Consider the following 15,332-nt stretch of genomic DNA (forward strand, 5'->3'; position numbering starts at 1 on the left):
CCAATTAATTGGGATTTCCATTCAATGCTGGCCCTGTTTATCCACAATATTGGCCACTGCTTAGGCCCCAATAATGAAAGCACTACATATAACTTGGCTCAAAAGGCGTGGACCTCGTCTCGGCCACAAACATGTAAATAAACACAACTTGGGAGAAATGCAACAGCTGCTCAGCTCGAACAAAGATCGTTTCGAAATGTACTTACCATGCAGATAAAGTGCGACGACGTCTTTTTTACGCCGTATTTACTCTGCTCGTTGACGTGGCATAAAAATATTTATTAACTGACTCGGAACGGAAATGTTGACTTGACCCCGACCGCAGAGCAGGCAAGGATATGGATTCCAGCATGTTTGCACTGGCTTTGAGCTCAGTTCGGGAGCAGTTTGGACAGGACAATTGATGGACAAACATATTAGGAGATATATATGTCTCTATATGCATGCGAGCTGTACTGCGTGTGTCGAGGCCCAGACACTACAGCAACTACATAGTTCAGTTAACTAAAACACATACCCAAGTGCACACACACGACAGTTATTTGCTTTTATGGCAGACTGGCCCCTTTCCCACTTCCCCTTCCTGTCTGCTGAAATCTGGACATGCTGTGTACGTCAGTTGGCTGAACAGTTTATCCTGCATATAAACTTCAACAACATATACAACATGCCCCCCAAGTTCACACCCACATCGCATTGGCCTACAACTATTTCCGCTTACTGCTAAACAAATCCCAGCTAGCAAAACATTTCGGTTCGGGAACAATGGACGCACAACGCTACGTATACGCAATATTGGCAGTTGGCATATTATTGGAGTTTCGCCATTGAATTGACGGATTGAAGGGGATGGATTGGATGGGTTGGCTCCAATGGGGTGAGGTGGTTCTTGGGGTGGGGCTTCGGCGGTGAGCAAATCACCAGCCAAGTCTTTAACCCAGCTTCATTTAATATGTTGACAAGTTGATAAATTGTTTTGCATAAACATATTCCGCCTTTGGGTGAATCGTTTAATTGGACTGAGAATTGAATGAAATGGCATGGAATGCGAGCCGACAATTGGCTTTTTGATAGATTTTTCTATGGGGAGGGCTTGGGAGATAATGACGATTAACAGGTAAAATTCTAATATTTTTTTTTGGCCCTACAAACACGTAACTATTGAATGGGAAAACATGGCTACCATGCTTTAAAAGAAACTATACAGAATGATAAAAATATAATATTTTTATTAAACCCACAAACCGCACAAAACTGTATACTTTTTAAAAATATTGTGGTATGTTTTTACTTTTTTATCTATCTTGTAAACTTTTATAGATTTGCAAAAAACGCCCACACTTTCAAAAAATGTTTAAGTTTTTTTAATTTTATTATTTTATTCCCAATTTCCACCGATATATCACAAAATGTTGAATTTTCTCGTTTGCACTTCCACTAGCTGAGTAACGGGTATCTGATAGTCGGGGAACTCGACTATAGCTCTCTATCTTGTTTAAATTGACAACTGCATCTCTAGGATACTTTTCCTTGCAAGCACTTGATCGATTTTTACCCCATATATCGAATCGAATTTGATGTTACTTGAAAAGTTGTTGTGGCACACATCTGAGTCTAAGACTGCGGCAAGAGGGTGCTAAGTGATAAAATATAAAAAGCGAGTGGCAAGTGTGGCGTAAAAAGATGTCACCAGCTGACGCAGACATTCTTAATATTTGATGTCGAATCACGCAGCAAGCAGCAGCTGTGACCCCAAAACACCGGGTTTGGGATGGGAGAACCCGTGACCCATTCCCTGATCCGAGCAAAACGGCAGACATTAACAATTTAATGCATTTGGCGAAATAAAATGCATAAATTCGACATGCTAAATTAAACCTGCAAAGTGGACTCCGCTCGAAGTAGACTCCACTTTGTGGTCCTGCATACGAAATCAGTAGCGTTTAGTTGATTATAGTGATGGCGAAGGACTGGCCCTGATTTTCATGTGATTTACAAGGGTCCCAAATGAAAAGTAGGGGTTTTGGGTTTTTCGGCAGATGAGATGCCATTGTAAAATGCCAGAAACAATTTAATGCTTCATTGATAACCGCACATATGCGACCCTGTGACTGACAGCCCAGACTTATCTTGGCTTTTCTTTTCTTTTCTCTCCCATATTTTCCTTTCTTTTCACTTTTTGGCCTTCCCCGTCGAAACTTGTCGTCAAACGGAATCGAAAGGAATCGAACTGAGGAAAAGCGGAAAATGTATCGCAACTGTGCGATAAACATATGAAAAATGCACATGCGGTGAGCCAAGTTCAATTCCAGAGGCCAAAAGTTTACGCCACTTAATGGAACTTGACGCAAATTCAATTACAACACGGCTCCTCACACCCCAAACTTACTCATGTGAGGATGGCGGAAAAACTTGCAAAGAAATTTGCGGAAAAACGTTGGCAGTCAACTTTCACCACCCGAAACCCCGCAAGGAAGGCTCTTTTTCCGCATTTTGGCGAATTACGTTTGCTGCTAGATTTTAAAACAACCAAAGACTTCATTCGGCTTATCATTTATTTTCATAAATTATTTTATTTTATAGAACTTTTCTATTGAACAAGGAAAGAGTACTTAATGGTCTGAAGCCTCTTTTTGTTTTTAGAATATTTCTGGAATCTTTGTAACCGCCGAAGGCTGTTTTTGCAATAAATAGTGATAGAAATAGTCGAAGGAACTCAAATGGAATCGAAGTTTTTCCCGACTTGCGGGCTGTGGGCAGAAACCCTGCTTTGGCTACACTTTTGCTGCAATTAGCAAATAAAACTTGGCTTATTTCGGTGAGCAAATGAGGCGTGGTCGGGCGGTCGGGCGACTCGAGAAACTTTTGCAATCACTTTCGTTTGCATTCATTATTGGCGGGGGGAAAGGATTTGAGTGCCAGTTTTCTAGGGGCTTGGGTCAACTCGAAAGTCAGCGAAAGGATGTGGCACTTCCTTGCTCATTCAGTTGAAAACTTTTTGTTTTAACCATTGATTTTATCGATGGAGTGCTAGAGTGATTTAATTAATGTTATTGCGGAAAGCAGTGAGTTAAACATTAGTACAAATGTATTGAAAGGTTAATAGGTTAATAAATTCTTATAATTTTTATATATAATTCTTAAATATTCTTATATATAAATTCTTAAAATTTTATATATAATTATCAACTAAGAAATGGAAGTTCAAAAATGAGCTTTTTAAGAAATAAAATTAAACTTCCGTTTCCGGTTAAAATTTAAACGATGAGCGGGAAATCATTACAAGACTTTCGAAGCGCCGCACATCGGCGAGTTTCGGAACCAGTAAACTGTCGTGTAGAACTACATTTTACGTAGACTTTCTACAGCGACCTCTACAGCAACAGCTTGGGCTGCCTGCCGCCTAGGTGGCGCTTTAGCAGCGCACAACCGGATGAAACAAATTAATTAACTAATTTGAAGCTAATTTTAACTAATTTGCTCAACCAATGTGCAGAAATAATAAAATTGCTAAATCACGTAAAAAAATCCACATCCGGCCACGTGGCAAACGTATTCAATTACGTATATTCAATCGAGCTGCAAGCCGAAAATACCTCAAGCTAACCCGATTATAATGGAATTCGAGCGAAGTTCTCCATATATACGTGACCTTTTCGATCTAGGGCCAAGTGCAGCCGCCGAACGATGCAGTCTGCGCAGAAGCTCGAACTGGCACTGACCTTAGTGCTGATTTGGGGCCTGACCCAAAGCCTGGTGGAGTCCAGAAGATGGCAAAAGTCCGTGCAACTGAAGCTGCACAGGGAAACGAACCACAGCAAAGTGATGGAGAGTTTTCCCAGCCAGAAGCTGAGACTCAAGGAAAAACTGAGCACGACCAACGAGCTGGTGATATCCTCGGCATCTGCATCGGACACATCCGTGGCAAGGGATAACCTGTTCAATTCCCACAACACCGAGTACTACGTTACGGGCAGTTTCGGGTCGCCGGAGGCGCAGCAGGTGACCCTGCTGATGGACACCGCCTCGGCGAATCTGCTGGTCTACTCCTCGAAGTTTGTGACTGAGTCCTGTTCGGGGCACAGTGGCTACAGCTCCAGTGAGTCGCAAACTTATCAGGCCAATGGAACTGCCTTCGAGATACAGTACGCATCGCAGGACGTGCTAAAGGGATTCCTCTCCACGGACACCTTCACCCTGGGAGATCTGTCCCTCGAGAATCAGACCTTTGCCGAAATCAACTCGGCTCCTGCAGCCATGTGCCAACAGTCGAATTACGATGGCATCCTTGGGCTTGGACTCGTTCAGATCGCGCTGGGTGGAGTGAAGACCCCCCTGGAAAACATGTGGGATCAGGGACTCATCGACGAACCCGTCTTCTCCCTCTACGTCAACCGGAACGCCTCGGATGCGAGTAATGGAGGCTTCTTGCTGCTCGGGGGCTCGGATCCCACTCTCTACCAGGGCTGCCTGACATATGTGCCCCTATCCAAAGTGGCCTTTTGGCAGATCACGGTGGGCCGAGTTGGGATTGGGTCCAAGAATCTCTGCTCCAACTGCCAGGCCATCTTCGACGTGGGCACCTCCTTGATAATTGTGCCGTGTCCTGCTCTAAAAATCATAAACAAAAAACTGGGCCTTAAGGAAGCCGACAAGAAAAACGGAGTCTATATCATCGACTGCAGCAAGGTGTCCAGTCTGCCGAACGTCGTCCTTAATATCGGATGGAAGGACTTCACTCTCACCCCGTCCGACTACATTCTCAACTACAGTGGAACCTGCGTATCCGGGTTTTCCAGTCTCTCCGACTGCAATGGCACCCAAGCCATGATGGATGATGGCGAAGATTTGAACAGCATGTGGGTGTTCGGCGATGTGTTCTTTGGAGCCATCTTCACTCTGTTCGATTTCGGCCTCAATTTAGTTGGCATGGCTCCCAAGGTTTAGGCCAAGGTGGATCTTCCATCTACATATATTTACAGCAATTATTTCCCAAGATATTTTTCTAGATTGGTGATTGTTGATACCTAATATAGCAGATTCAGTCATTTATTTCCATTGTCCAAATAAATAAAATGGTGTTGGGAACCTCGAAATCGAAGCTCGTCTGTAAAAGGTGATAAACAAGATACGCGCCACACGCGATTTGTTTACAGCACACTTAGTTTGTTATCAATTGGGTGCCAAATGTGCAATTACTTCCCAGGCAGTTCCATCGAAAATGGAAAATTGGGCGATTTCAGGCGAAGTTGATCGAAAATCCCAAATGCCGAATCCAAATGCCGGTGCGCATTGTTTCTCCAATTCTGCACGACCGCAAGCCGTGTAAACAAGGCCAAGATGGATAAGGACCATCGATCAAGCTTGATATCTTCTGTGGGACAGTTTTGGACTTATCACCGACCATATAAAAGGCGCTGTCTGATGTTTTTCTTCAGTCCAGCCCCAGACGATAAAGAGGGCAGCACAATATCTCTCGTTAGGAACGTTCAGGTTACTCAATAAATCGCAATGCTGAAGTGGCTGGTGCTGTTGACCATCGTGGCGCTGGTCAGTGCCGAGATGCACCGCATCAAGATCCACAGGAACCGGGATCACAAGCACACCCGGCAGCATCGCAAGCAGGCCATCCAGGCCCTGAGGCAGAAGTACCACCAGCAGAACGATATCATTTACGACTACGGAGTGCCCATTTACATGCAGCCCGACTACGGCTACGACTATCCCAGCCAGACCTCGGATGACTACACGTCCGAGGAGCTGGGCAACTCGATGAACATGTACTACTACGGCCTGATTGGCATTGGCACCCCGGAGCAGCTGTTCAAGGTGGTCTTCGACACGGGCTCGGCGAACCTGTGGGTGCCCTCCGCCCAGTGCCTGGCCACGGACGTGGCCTGCCAGCAGCACAGCCAGTACAACTCCAGTGCGTCCTCCACCTTCGTGGCCAGCGGGCAGAACTTCTCCATCCAGTACGGCACTGGCAGCGTCTCCGGCTATCTGGCCATGGATACGGTGACCATCAACGGCCTGGCCATTCTAAACCAGACCTTCGGAGAGGCGGTTTCCCAGCCGGGTGCCAGCTTCACCGACGTGGCGTTCGACGGCATCCTGGGCATGGGCTACCAGCAGATCGCCGAGGACTTCGTGGTGCCGCCGTTCTACAATCTCTACGAGGAAGGCCTCATCGACGAGCCTGTCTTCGGCTTCTACCTGGCCCGGAACGGCTCCGCCGTGGAGGGTGGCCAGCTGACCCTGGGCGGCACCGACCAGAACCTCATCGCTGGCGAGATGACCTACACACCCGTCACCCAGCAGGGCTACTGGCAGTTCGCTGTGAACAACATCACCTGGAACGGAACGCTGATCTCGAGCGGCTGCCAGGCAATCGCCGACACTGGCACCTCCCTGATCGCCGTTCCCTCGGCAGCCTACATCCAGCTGAACAACCTCATTGGAGGCGTTCTCGTCGCGGGCGACTACTACGTGCCCTGCTCCACTGCCTCCTCCCTGCCCGTGCTGACCCTCAACATCGGTGGCACCGACTTCTACCTGCCCCCCTCGGTTTACATCCAAAGCTACACCTATGGCAACCTCACCACCTGCATGTCCACCTTCACCGACATCGGAACGGGATTCTGGATCCTGGGCGACGTCTTCCTGGGCCAGTACTACTCCGAGTTTGATTTCGGTCAGAACCGCGTGGGTTTCGCCAGCCTGGCTTAGATTGGCTTGGACCGAACCAACAAAGGTTTCTAGCTTTACCATGCTTCCAAAAATGTAAAAAATAAATGCCCTTCTATTGATTAACTGCTTTAAGCCTTTCAAAGGGCGTATAATTTGGCCAAGCCAATATTTTGGTGCCACTGTGTACTACATGATTGTCAACACCCCGAAATGTGTTCGATGGAATGCTCCGCGTTATCACGTGAGAAATTCTTGGCTAAGTGGTGTGAAAATTAAGCCAGCTGCGGAATAGGTGGCCTTATCAGAGAACGAAGCGCTGCCCACATGCAGAGCTATAAATACGTGACCCAGTAGGCCTCAATTGGCAATCAGAATCTCGGACCATGAGGGACAGATGGAGCCGTTTCCAGCTATTGCTGTTCTGGCTAACAGTCTTGGCCGTCTGGGCCTTTGAAGTGGAGGCCAGGAAGCGCGTTAAGCTCGGATTGCACAAGAATCCCGAGCCCATCGAGGAGAACATAAAGAACGAACTGAAGACGCTGTCCATCAAGCACAAGTTGAAGGCGGATGATACACAGGCCACCACGAAGCAGGACACAAAGTCACAAGGCACAGGATCCCGAGTCGCCACACTGGAAAATCGCTACAACACGGAGTACTACACAACGCTGGGATTCGGCAATCCGCCCCAGGCTATGCAGGTGCTGATCGACACGGGCTCGGCGAATCTCTGGGTGCTTTCGTCCAAGTGTCCGGACTCGGTGGCACCCTGTGCCAATCGCATCAAGTACAACTCAAGTGCTTCGACTACCTACAGGGCTATCAACTCCACATTCAGCATTGCATATGGCTCCAATTCGGAGGATGGACCCATAGCACTCTCCGGCTTTCAGTCGCAGGACACGGTGAACTTCGGCGGATACTCCATTAAGAATCAGATCTTCGCCGAAATCAACTATGCACCAGATACCGCCTTCCTGAAGTCCGAGTTCGTTGGGATTGTGGGATTGGGGTTCTCCAGCATAGCCATGGGCGGTATCACGCCACCCTTCTACAACTTGGTGGCCGAAGGCCTAATAAGCCGAGCTGTGTTCTCCATCTACTTGAATAGAAATGGCACAGATGCCACTCACGGCGGGGAGCTGATCCTGGGAGGCACCGATTCGGGTCTGTACAGTGGCTGCTTGACCTATGTGCCCGTTTCCAGCGCAGGATATTGGCAATTTACGATGACGAGCGCCACGGTGAATGGGTTTCAGTTTTGTGAGAACTGCGAGGCCATACTCGATGTGGGCACTTCCCTAATTGTGGTGCCTGAGCCAGTCCTAGCTGCCATCAACCAAATATTGGGCGTTCTCGACGCAACCCCTTCGAATGGCGTCTACCAAGTAAATTGCTCCACGGTCAGCGAGCTGCCGGACGTAGTCCTCACCATTGCCCGCCGGAAGTTCCCCTTGAAGTTCAGCGACTATGTGCTGCGTTACGGGAACACTTGCGTCTCGGGATTCACCAGCATGAAAGGCAACAACCTGCTGATTCTGGGCGAGATCTTCCTGGGCGCCTACTATACGGTCTACGATACTGTCTACAAGCTCATTGGACTGGCACCAGCAGTTCATTAGGTCATTCCACCTATCTATTCCAGCAAGTTCTTTAACAATGTATTCTCTGTATTACCTACTCACTTTAATAAATAACACCCCTTTTAAAAACTAGAGCTACACCCATTACTTATTTAATTTGCGTTTCACTGAGTTTCCTCTATAAATCACATATTCCCGCAAGACTCGCGTTTTAACCCACATTACGTGTGATTCCAAATAAGTATGAGCCAGATAAATCCCCGCGATGAAACTATAAATGGGGCGTACTGAGCAGGAACCCACCAGTGAGCCACCATGAATATAAGTGTGATTACCCTACTGTTCTGCCTGATCGTGCTTGTGGAGGGCAGGAAAGTCCACAGGTTTCGACTGCAAAGACGATCCCACCGCCACCACAAGCTTCCGCAACCCCATCTGCACCTGCAATTCCGCAACGCCCTGCGAAGGAAGTACGGATATACGCCACTCCGGACGGTGAATGCTGTGCAAGTGGCCAGTGAGTCCGGCAAGGGAGCCGTGCTGTCCGAAGCCCTGATAAATTCCTACGATACCAACTTTTTCGGACTTGTATCGGTCGGAGATCAGCCATTCACCGTGCAATTCGACTCGGGATCCTCGGACCTCTGGGTGCCCAGTTCCAATTGCGAATTCTGCATCAAGAAGTGCGGCAACAAGTTCTTCCAAAAGTCCAAGTCCAAGTCCTTTCGGTCGAGTGGAGTTCCATTTAGCATCACCTACGGCTCGGGATCCGTGAAGGGAATCGTGGCCACGGACAATGTTGGCTTCGGCGATCTGAAGATCCTGCAGCAAGGCATTGGATTGGTCAACATTTCCGACTCCTGTTCCGTTTTCGATGGAATCGCTGGCCTCGCCTTCCAGCAGCTCTCCATGACCCGATCGGTGCCTCCATTCCAGCAAATGATTGACCAACAGTTGGTGGAGAAGCCGATCTTCTCTTTCCACCTGAAGAGCGGCTCCAGCGACGGTGGCTCCATGATTCTCGGTGGATCGAACTCGAGTCTGTACTACGGCCCCTTGACCTACACCAATGTGACCGAGGCCAAGTACTGGACCTTCAGGATGGACGGCATTGAGGTCCATGGGAAGGGTTCGAGGCGCTGCGACTCGGGCTGCAAGGCCATCATGGACACGGGCACCTCCCTGATCGTGGGTCCTGTGATGGACGTCCTCTACCTGAACCAGGCCATCGGAGCCAAGCACAATGCCACCTATGACCTGTACACCGTCGACTGTGACTCCATTGACCAACTTCCGATCATGGTGTTTTACATCGCTGGCAAGGAGTTCTTCGTGAAGCCACAGACCTACGTGATTGTGTACCAGGACTTTTGCTTCGCCGGCTTGATTGACATGCGGGGCCTGGACTACTGGATAATCGGCGATGTCTTCCTGCGGGAGAACTATGTGGAATTCGACTGGGCCAGGAAGAGAATAGGCATAGCACCGGCTGTATAAATGCATTTTATTTGAAAAAAAAATATGAATACTGTATCTACATTACTTGCTGTTCCAAGGTCGGACTAAAATTTGGTAAACAAAAATATTACCTCTTGTATAAGTGGTAATTACAGAAAAAAATTTAATTGTAAGAGTTGGTCAAATAAATGGGCGTTAAGTCCGATCGAGAAATCGAACCCCCGAGCTTTTTGGCGGGCCGTTACTTGCGGGTTCCTACTGGAGGTTCCTTTCCATTTTGTGGCGTTTGCTGACCACCGTTGCCCCCAAAAATGGCACGCGGCATGCGGGGCTGTTGCTGCTGCTGCTGTTGTTGCTGCTGCTGCTGCTGCAAGTGCTGCAACTGTCGCAGCTGCACTTGCTGCTGAAACTCCAGGTTCTTGTAGATCATGGCTGCTGGAGCAGCAGCACCACCAGGGGCCTGATGCTGCTGCGGGGCAGCCTGCTGCGAGTGCTGCTGGTTGTGCTGCGGAGCTTGCCGCAGGTTCCGCGCCATCAACTGCTGGTAGAGCAGAGCAAAGTCCTTGGGATTGGCGTGGGACAATGCAGCCAGATCCCCGACACTGGGATGATGTAGCGGTGGTGCCGCCTGCTGCTGCTGCTGCTGCTGATGATGCAGGGGCTTCTGTGGCACGTGGAGATGTTGCTGGCCGTGGGGCGCATTCAGCTGCGGTTGTGGCGGCGCTTGGTGTTGCATCTGATGGTAAAACTGCGGAAATGGTATCTCATTGAAATTTTTCACCGAGTTGCGGTTGTGATTTTCGTTGCCAAGTGGACGATGCTGTTGCTGCTGCTGCTGATGTTGCTGCTGCTGTTGATGTTGTTGATGCTGCTGCTGCTGATGCTGGGGAGTCTGCCTCTGTTGTTGCTGAAAGCCGCTCTAAAACATGAAATAAACGTTTAGCAAGAGGCACAGAATATTCGTAGGATGTGGGTTAAAAACACCCAGTTCTAAAACTTTTTCAAAATCATTGGTGATTTGAAAACCCCGTGAACTATTTAATAGAGTCGCGCCAGCTTGCACATAGCTTACCCCCGACAAGTTGGACCCCGAGGCAGCGCCTTCATGTTCCGGAGAAGCTTGTCTTCTTTCATATAGAGGCACCGACCTGGCGGATCGCTCGTATCCCGGGTGCGAACTCCAAGCTTGACTCACCATCGGTTTGAGGCCCGCGAAACAGCTGGCCGTGTCCTTGGGGAAGTCGAGGAAGCTCTCCCCGAAGAGGGAGTAGTTCTCGGCCGCCTTGAAGTAGTTCTGGCTGCCGTTCTCCGGGTAACTGGTGCTATCTTCGTAGAGAACCCGCTCCACCTCGGTTACGTAAATGCTGGCATTGTCGCTGGCCGCTGGCTTGCTGACAGATCCCATTTCACAGCCCGTTCCTGATCCGCATCCGGTTGGAAAATTGGGCACAGGCTGCTCGGGCGGCTCCACGAGCCCCAGGCAGACGTCGTTGGGCGTTACGGCCCAGATTTTGTTGGCCAGCTGACTGGATATGTTGGCTAATGGGGTAGAATGGCAGAATGGTAGCATGATGAGCATCAATCTGACCCTGAAGCTCACACGAAAGTTTTACCTTGAGTGGCAGCCGAAGTCTCATTCTCGTCCAGGTCATCGAATATCTGTTGGCTCCTATTGCTGGTACTCTCGGTCATCGCGCAACTTGTAGGAGCATAAACTATGAATTTGGAGGAGCGAGCCAATCTGCCTGACTTAAATTACATAAATTGTTCAACCTTCGCCTACTGTGTCCCGCAGCTCACTGAATGAAAGCAATGGAAAAGCCTGGGCAATCGAGCAAGAGCCCAGTCAATTCACAGCCCAGTTCACAGTTTGTTTATGAATTCTGGCTTGGATTACGCAGTAAACAATTAACTTATGTACTCCGCACCTCAACGCATTCCAGCTTCTGGCAAATGAAGCAAGAGAAAGGAAACGTGCTCGGCGAAGAAGAATCTGACATAAGGATGATGGGCAGCACTGGACTTTTTTTGCAACACTGTGATTTCCCTAAGTGGCTTGAACTTGTTTGGTCTAAATGTTGTGAAAGAAAAGTTTCAGGTGTGCTAGTTAAATAAGAGTAGTATATAGCATAGGATTATGTTTGCAAATATTCAACTCATAATCGGCAATTATCCAGGAAGCCCCAAAAACCGCGTGCCACAATGTGACCGTTTGCTCAGCACTTATATATGTACATATGTATGTATTCTTGTTAAACGCCAAATAAGCACTTAAGTCAAATTTAAAAAGTGCTGACTGACATGGAAGCATTTGCAACATTCTAAAAATATATCATTTGATCAGTAACAGTAGTATCTTTATTTAAAAGGTGTTAACAAAGCCGTACACGAACAAGTCACAGTGGGTCTTAGGCTAAACAGATAGAAATCACTAGCAACTAAAAATCAGTTTAGGGGCTCCGTGATCACATAACAAAATCCAGCTCCTGCGCCGCACAATTTCACTGGTGGCAGTTGTAGCAGAGTTGGGGTGCACCTGGAAAAGTAAATAAATGTGAAAGCGACTATATATTTCTGTGGCCTGAGGTGCCTACACATTTTCGGTGCTGTTGTTGCCGCAGTTTCCATGCTCGTTCCATCCCCAGGTGTAGACCTGACCTGCCGTAGTCCTCAGTAGACCGTGTTCGGCGCCCATGTGAATTCTGGCAGGGCCCTGGTGCTCAGGAAGCTTCAGCCGAAGTGGCGTGGGTATGGCCTGCTGCTCGCTGAACGAACCCATGCCCAGCTGACCGTAGCAGTTGCGACCCCACACGAGGATCTCGTTGTTTTTGAGCACAGCTGCATTGTGGGTCCAGCCCACGGCCAACTGGCGCACATCCTCCTCAAACTGAAAGGCGTTGGACTGGCCGAACTTGTTGTCACCCAGAGTCAGGATTCTCTTCGTGCTGCCTCCACCCGATTCGCTTAGATCCGCGCACTTGAGCAGCATGTGGTTCTGACCGCTCGAAATGGAAACTATCCGCAGTTCGTTGGGATTGTGGGCCTGGATCTTCACCGTATTGCAGCGGTGCAGGCAGGTGGCCGTGATATCCAGCTTCATGGGCGGAGGGTCCATGATCCTAAGTCGGCCGAAAACGTAGATCTTGTTGTCCTCCGTGAGGACGGCACAGTGGCGCAGGCCGAAGCTGATCCTCTGGGCGGCTTCCTCGCGTGGAAGCTTTACTGGCATGGGTCTTCTCACAGCAATAAAGCCGCGCTGGCAAATTCCCAGCTGCTGAAAGGCATTTGAGCCCCAGACAAACAGGCGCTTGGTCAGCGTGATGGCTCCCGAAATGTCCCAGCCACAGCTGATGGTTTCCACTGGAACTTCCTGGAATCAAATTGTTAGATCGAGATTATGCGATCTTCGCCGTTCCTCACCCCGAAGTATTCCGTAGGAATCATCTTGAACTCGCTGTGGCACTCCTCCGTGGAATCCAGTCCCAGTTGGCCGCGATTGTTCCATCCGCAGGCATGAATCCTTCCGCTTGTGTCGAGGATGAGAACGTGACCACCACCTCCGCGAATGAAGCGCACTTGGGCGGGGGCGAAGGAGCACTTGGCCACCCGTTGCGGTGTCATGCACAATTCGGACTCAAAGCCAAGGCCGAGCTGGCCGTGAGAATTGGCACCCTAAGACATGGCGAAAAAGGGGGCGGGAACCCCAGCCAAGGAAATCACTCATTAATTTGCAATGCAAATGCACCGTGGCGATGTCTCTGTCATGCCTTCTTGTCATACCCTTGCAGAGAGTAAAGCAGTTTGTGGTCTACTCCAGTCAATCATCATGAGTATCATGAGTATCTATGAGATATCAAGATGTTGAGCTACGGATTTGAGACTTTGGGCTTCTCAGATATAGAAACACTTAAAAGCGTGCTTAAATAGTATATCAAATTTGGTAAAACAATCGTTTTGAGGACTTGAGCGATAGTAGTTAACTTTAAGTAAGATTCTAGTTCTTGGATCTACAGGTGGCACGGAGATGGGATTTATTACCACCTCAGTGCAACTCGCTCTCTGCAAGGGTATTCCAGTGGTCGGCTCCTCATCGAGGCTTGTACTGCGGCTCCTACCCAGGCGTAAACCTCCATTCCTGTGACCACCAGTTGCTCGTTTCGCGCCGACTTCCGGTTGCTGTTCGTCGCCGGGTTTTTCGTGGTGATTTAATGCACCGCAGTCACGCCAGGAATGCGAATGCTGGTCCGATGGTTCCGACTCCTCGATGGCCACCAGTTGGCTCCGAAAGCGCTGTTCTGTCTCTGGCAGCTCATGTAAAACTGAGGCTTGGCTGTGCTTTGGAATTACTTTTATATTTCGCGTTCATTAGTTTCGGCGTCGCATGCTAAAATGTAAACAATGCAAATGCGGCAGCGTTGCCAGATCTGCGCGCACAGCTGTTGCTTTTACATGACTCTGCTGGATAACAGACACTTGTGTACTGTATTTAATTTCCCGCCAATATAAAATTTAAATTTAGAGAACTACTTGATCTTGTTTATAAGCTTTCAGCAATATTTAGTAATATTTAAAGCAAAACTCAGTTGACCTCCTAGGACCCAACTAATAACACTTTGCTTCCATTTAATGTCTCATTTGGTATGGCCATAACGATTATATAATCCCGCCGGACGGGCGTGAAAATCGTGTCAAGCGCATATAAATATATTCTAATTAAAAGCAATAAAAGTTCAGGGCGAAGGTTAAAGAGCATGCAATTTTAATTAAGCTTTAATTGTCGGGCTGGGCCAAGTAAGCCACACTAGTTAGCCACAATGTGAGTTGGCCTAAGAAAAATGTGGTAGGGAGTTAATAGAATGCAAGGGGAACGAAGTGGAGATTGCCTAGGATTATTTGCATTCCAGTGGGTTAGTATAATGGTAAAATGTTAAAGAAATAATATAAGAAATGGCATTAATCAAATTTTAAAAATCAAATCAGTTAAAATTTGCCCCAAGCTTCGAAAGCGCTGCATCATATTGATGAAAGTTATTCATAATCGCTTCGAACCCATTCGAATTCACCCACGCCCAGGTGAGCTGGTTTTAATTACACCGAAATCACGGCGCTAGAAAATCAGAGCTACACAAATGGGCAACTGGCGCTAACAGCAGGACATTACAAAGCTGCAACGTTCGCCTGGCATGCGATGTGGCCAGGACCTCCTCCTCCTCCTCGCCTGGAAATCGAACCCCTCTCACGTGAAGAATGCACTGTGGTCCGCATTTGCAATTCAAAAATTGCCTGGCACACACGGCGAACGCCGAAGGGAGGCGCCCCTAAACGCTAGAAATGAAACTGATGATTTTCACTTGATACCCGCAAACGAAGAAAAGCCGTGGAAGAAAAGACTGCTGCTCCACATGCAATCGCAGGTGGCCAAAGGCGATGGAAATGGAAATCGCTCTGAATTGCAATGGCAGTCAATTAAAGCAGGGGGAATTAACATGTTCGCCGTCGAATTAGAATAGTAAAATCCAGAGGAAGAGGTTGCAAATGGAATAGGAATTTCATTTGCAGGATATTCAAAAGTCGCCTTGGCTAACTCACTCTTCTGCGAGTCCA

At 48.4% G+C, this 15,332-nt stretch overlaps 6 protein-coding genes across 7 annotated transcripts; 4 read left to right on the plus strand and 2 right to left on the minus strand.

Moving 5' to 3' along the window:
• Window positions 1-3,687: 3,687 nt before the first annotated feature.
• LOC6541215 (aspartic proteinase A1) lies at window positions 3,688-4,947 on the plus strand. The gene has a single exon (XM_001968255.3). The coding sequence runs from the start codon at window positions 3,688-3,690 to the stop codon at window positions 4,945-4,947; it is 1,260 nt and encodes a 419-aa protein (XP_001968291.1).
• Window positions 4,948-5,441: 494 nt separating this feature from the next.
• LOC6542852 (lysosomal aspartic protease) lies at window positions 5,442-6,806 on the plus strand. Its single transcript, XM_001968256.2, has one exon. It carries the CDS (start codon window positions 5,512-5,514, stop codon window positions 6,724-6,726), a length of 1,215 nt encoding a protein of 404 aa, XP_001968292.1. The 5' UTR covers window positions 5,442-5,511; the 3' UTR covers window positions 6,727-6,806.
• A 252-nt stretch (window positions 6,807-7,058) lies between these two features.
• LOC6541490 (lysosomal aspartic protease) lies at window positions 7,059-8,309 on the plus strand. Its single transcript, XM_001968257.2, has one exon. It carries the CDS (start codon window positions 7,071-7,073, stop codon window positions 8,307-8,309), a length of 1,239 nt encoding a protein of 412 aa, XP_001968293.1. The 5' UTR covers window positions 7,059-7,070.
• A 276-nt stretch (window positions 8,310-8,585) lies between these two features.
• LOC6541956 (cyprosin) lies at window positions 8,586-9,767 on the plus strand. The gene has a single exon (XM_001968258.3). It carries the CDS (start codon window positions 8,586-8,588, stop codon window positions 9,765-9,767), a length of 1,182 nt encoding a protein of 393 aa, XP_001968294.1.
• Window positions 9,768-9,803: 36 nt separating this feature from the next.
• On the minus strand, window positions 9,804-11,513 carry LOC6542942 (putative cyclin-dependent serine/threonine-protein kinase DDB_G0272797/DDB_G0274007). 2 transcript variants are annotated; one of them, XM_026978876.1, is made up of 3 exons: window positions 11,342-11,513; window positions 10,924-11,267; window positions 9,804-10,647 (listed from the first exon to the last, which is right to left on the minus strand). In XM_026978876.1, the coding sequence occupies exons 1-3, from the start codon at window positions 11,418-11,420 to the stop codon at window positions 9,970-9,972; spliced, it is 1,101 nt and encodes a 366-aa protein (XP_026834677.1). In that variant the 5' UTR covers window positions 11,421-11,513; the 3' UTR covers window positions 9,804-9,969. The 2 variants fall into 2 exon arrangements, with proteins under 2 accessions (XP_026834677.1, XP_001968295.1); XM_001968259.3 differs by having other exon boundaries at window positions 10,801-11,267.
• A 548-nt stretch (window positions 11,514-12,061) lies between these two features.
• Window positions 12,062-14,133, minus strand: LOC6543218 (secretion-regulating guanine nucleotide exchange factor). The gene is made up of 4 exons (XM_001968260.3): window positions 13,844-14,133; window positions 13,149-13,400; window positions 12,323-13,098; window positions 12,062-12,264 (listed from the first exon to the last, which is right to left on the minus strand). Exons 1-4 carry the CDS (start codon window positions 13,859-13,861, stop codon window positions 12,174-12,176), a joined length of 1,137 nt encoding a protein of 378 aa, XP_001968296.1. The 5' UTR covers window positions 13,862-14,133; the 3' UTR covers window positions 12,062-12,173.
• Between the last annotated feature and the right edge of the window lie 1,199 nt (window positions 14,134-15,332).

The sequence above is a fragment of the Drosophila erecta genome, unplaced genomic scaffold (genome assembly GCF_003286155.1).
Source record: "Drosophila erecta strain 14021-0224.00,06,07 unplaced genomic scaffold, DereRS2 tig00000055-arrow-pilon, whole genome shotgun sequence".
NCBI classification, from domain to species: Eukaryota; Metazoa; Arthropoda; class Insecta; order Diptera; family Drosophilidae; genus Drosophila; species Drosophila erecta.

Excerpts from the sequence above, each read along its gene's own strand:
- LOC6543218 (XM_001968260.3), bottom strand. Across the intron at positions 13,099-13,148 it reads TTCCTACGGAATACTTCGGG|GAAGTTCCAGTGGAAACCAT; the intron begins GTGAGGAACGGC and ends ATTTGATTCCAG. Across the intron at positions 12,265-12,322 it reads AACAACAGCACCGAAAATGT|GTGCACCCCAACTCTGCTAC; the intron begins GTAGGCACCTCA and ends TTACTTTTCCAG.
- LOC6541956 (XM_001968258.3), top strand. The coding sequence starts at position 8,586 with ATGAATATAAGTGTGATTACCCTACTGTTCTGCCTGATCGTGCTTGTG.
- LOC6541215 (XM_001968255.3), top strand. The coding sequence starts at position 3,688 with ATGCAGTCTGCGCAGAAGCTCGAACTGGCACTGACCTTAGTGCTGATT.
- LOC6542942 (XM_001968259.3), bottom strand. The coding sequence starts at position 11,420 with ATGACCGAGAGTACCAGCAATAGGAGCCAACAGATATTCGATGACCTG. Across the intron at positions 11,268-11,341 it reads GACTTCGGCTGCCACTCAAG|CCAACATATCCAGTCAGCTG; the intron begins GTAAAACTTTCG and ends CTACCCCATTAG. Across the intron at positions 10,648-10,800 it reads CGGGGTCCAACTTGTCGGGG|AGCGGCTTTCAGCAACAACA; the intron begins GTAAGCTATGTG and ends TTCATGTTTTAG.
- LOC6542852 (XM_001968256.2), top strand. The coding sequence starts at position 5,512 with ATGCTGAAGTGGCTGGTGCTGTTGACCATCGTGGCGCTGGTCAGTGCC.
- LOC6541490 (XM_001968257.2), top strand. The coding sequence starts at position 7,071 with ATGAGGGACAGATGGAGCCGTTTCCAGCTATTGCTGTTCTGGCTAACA.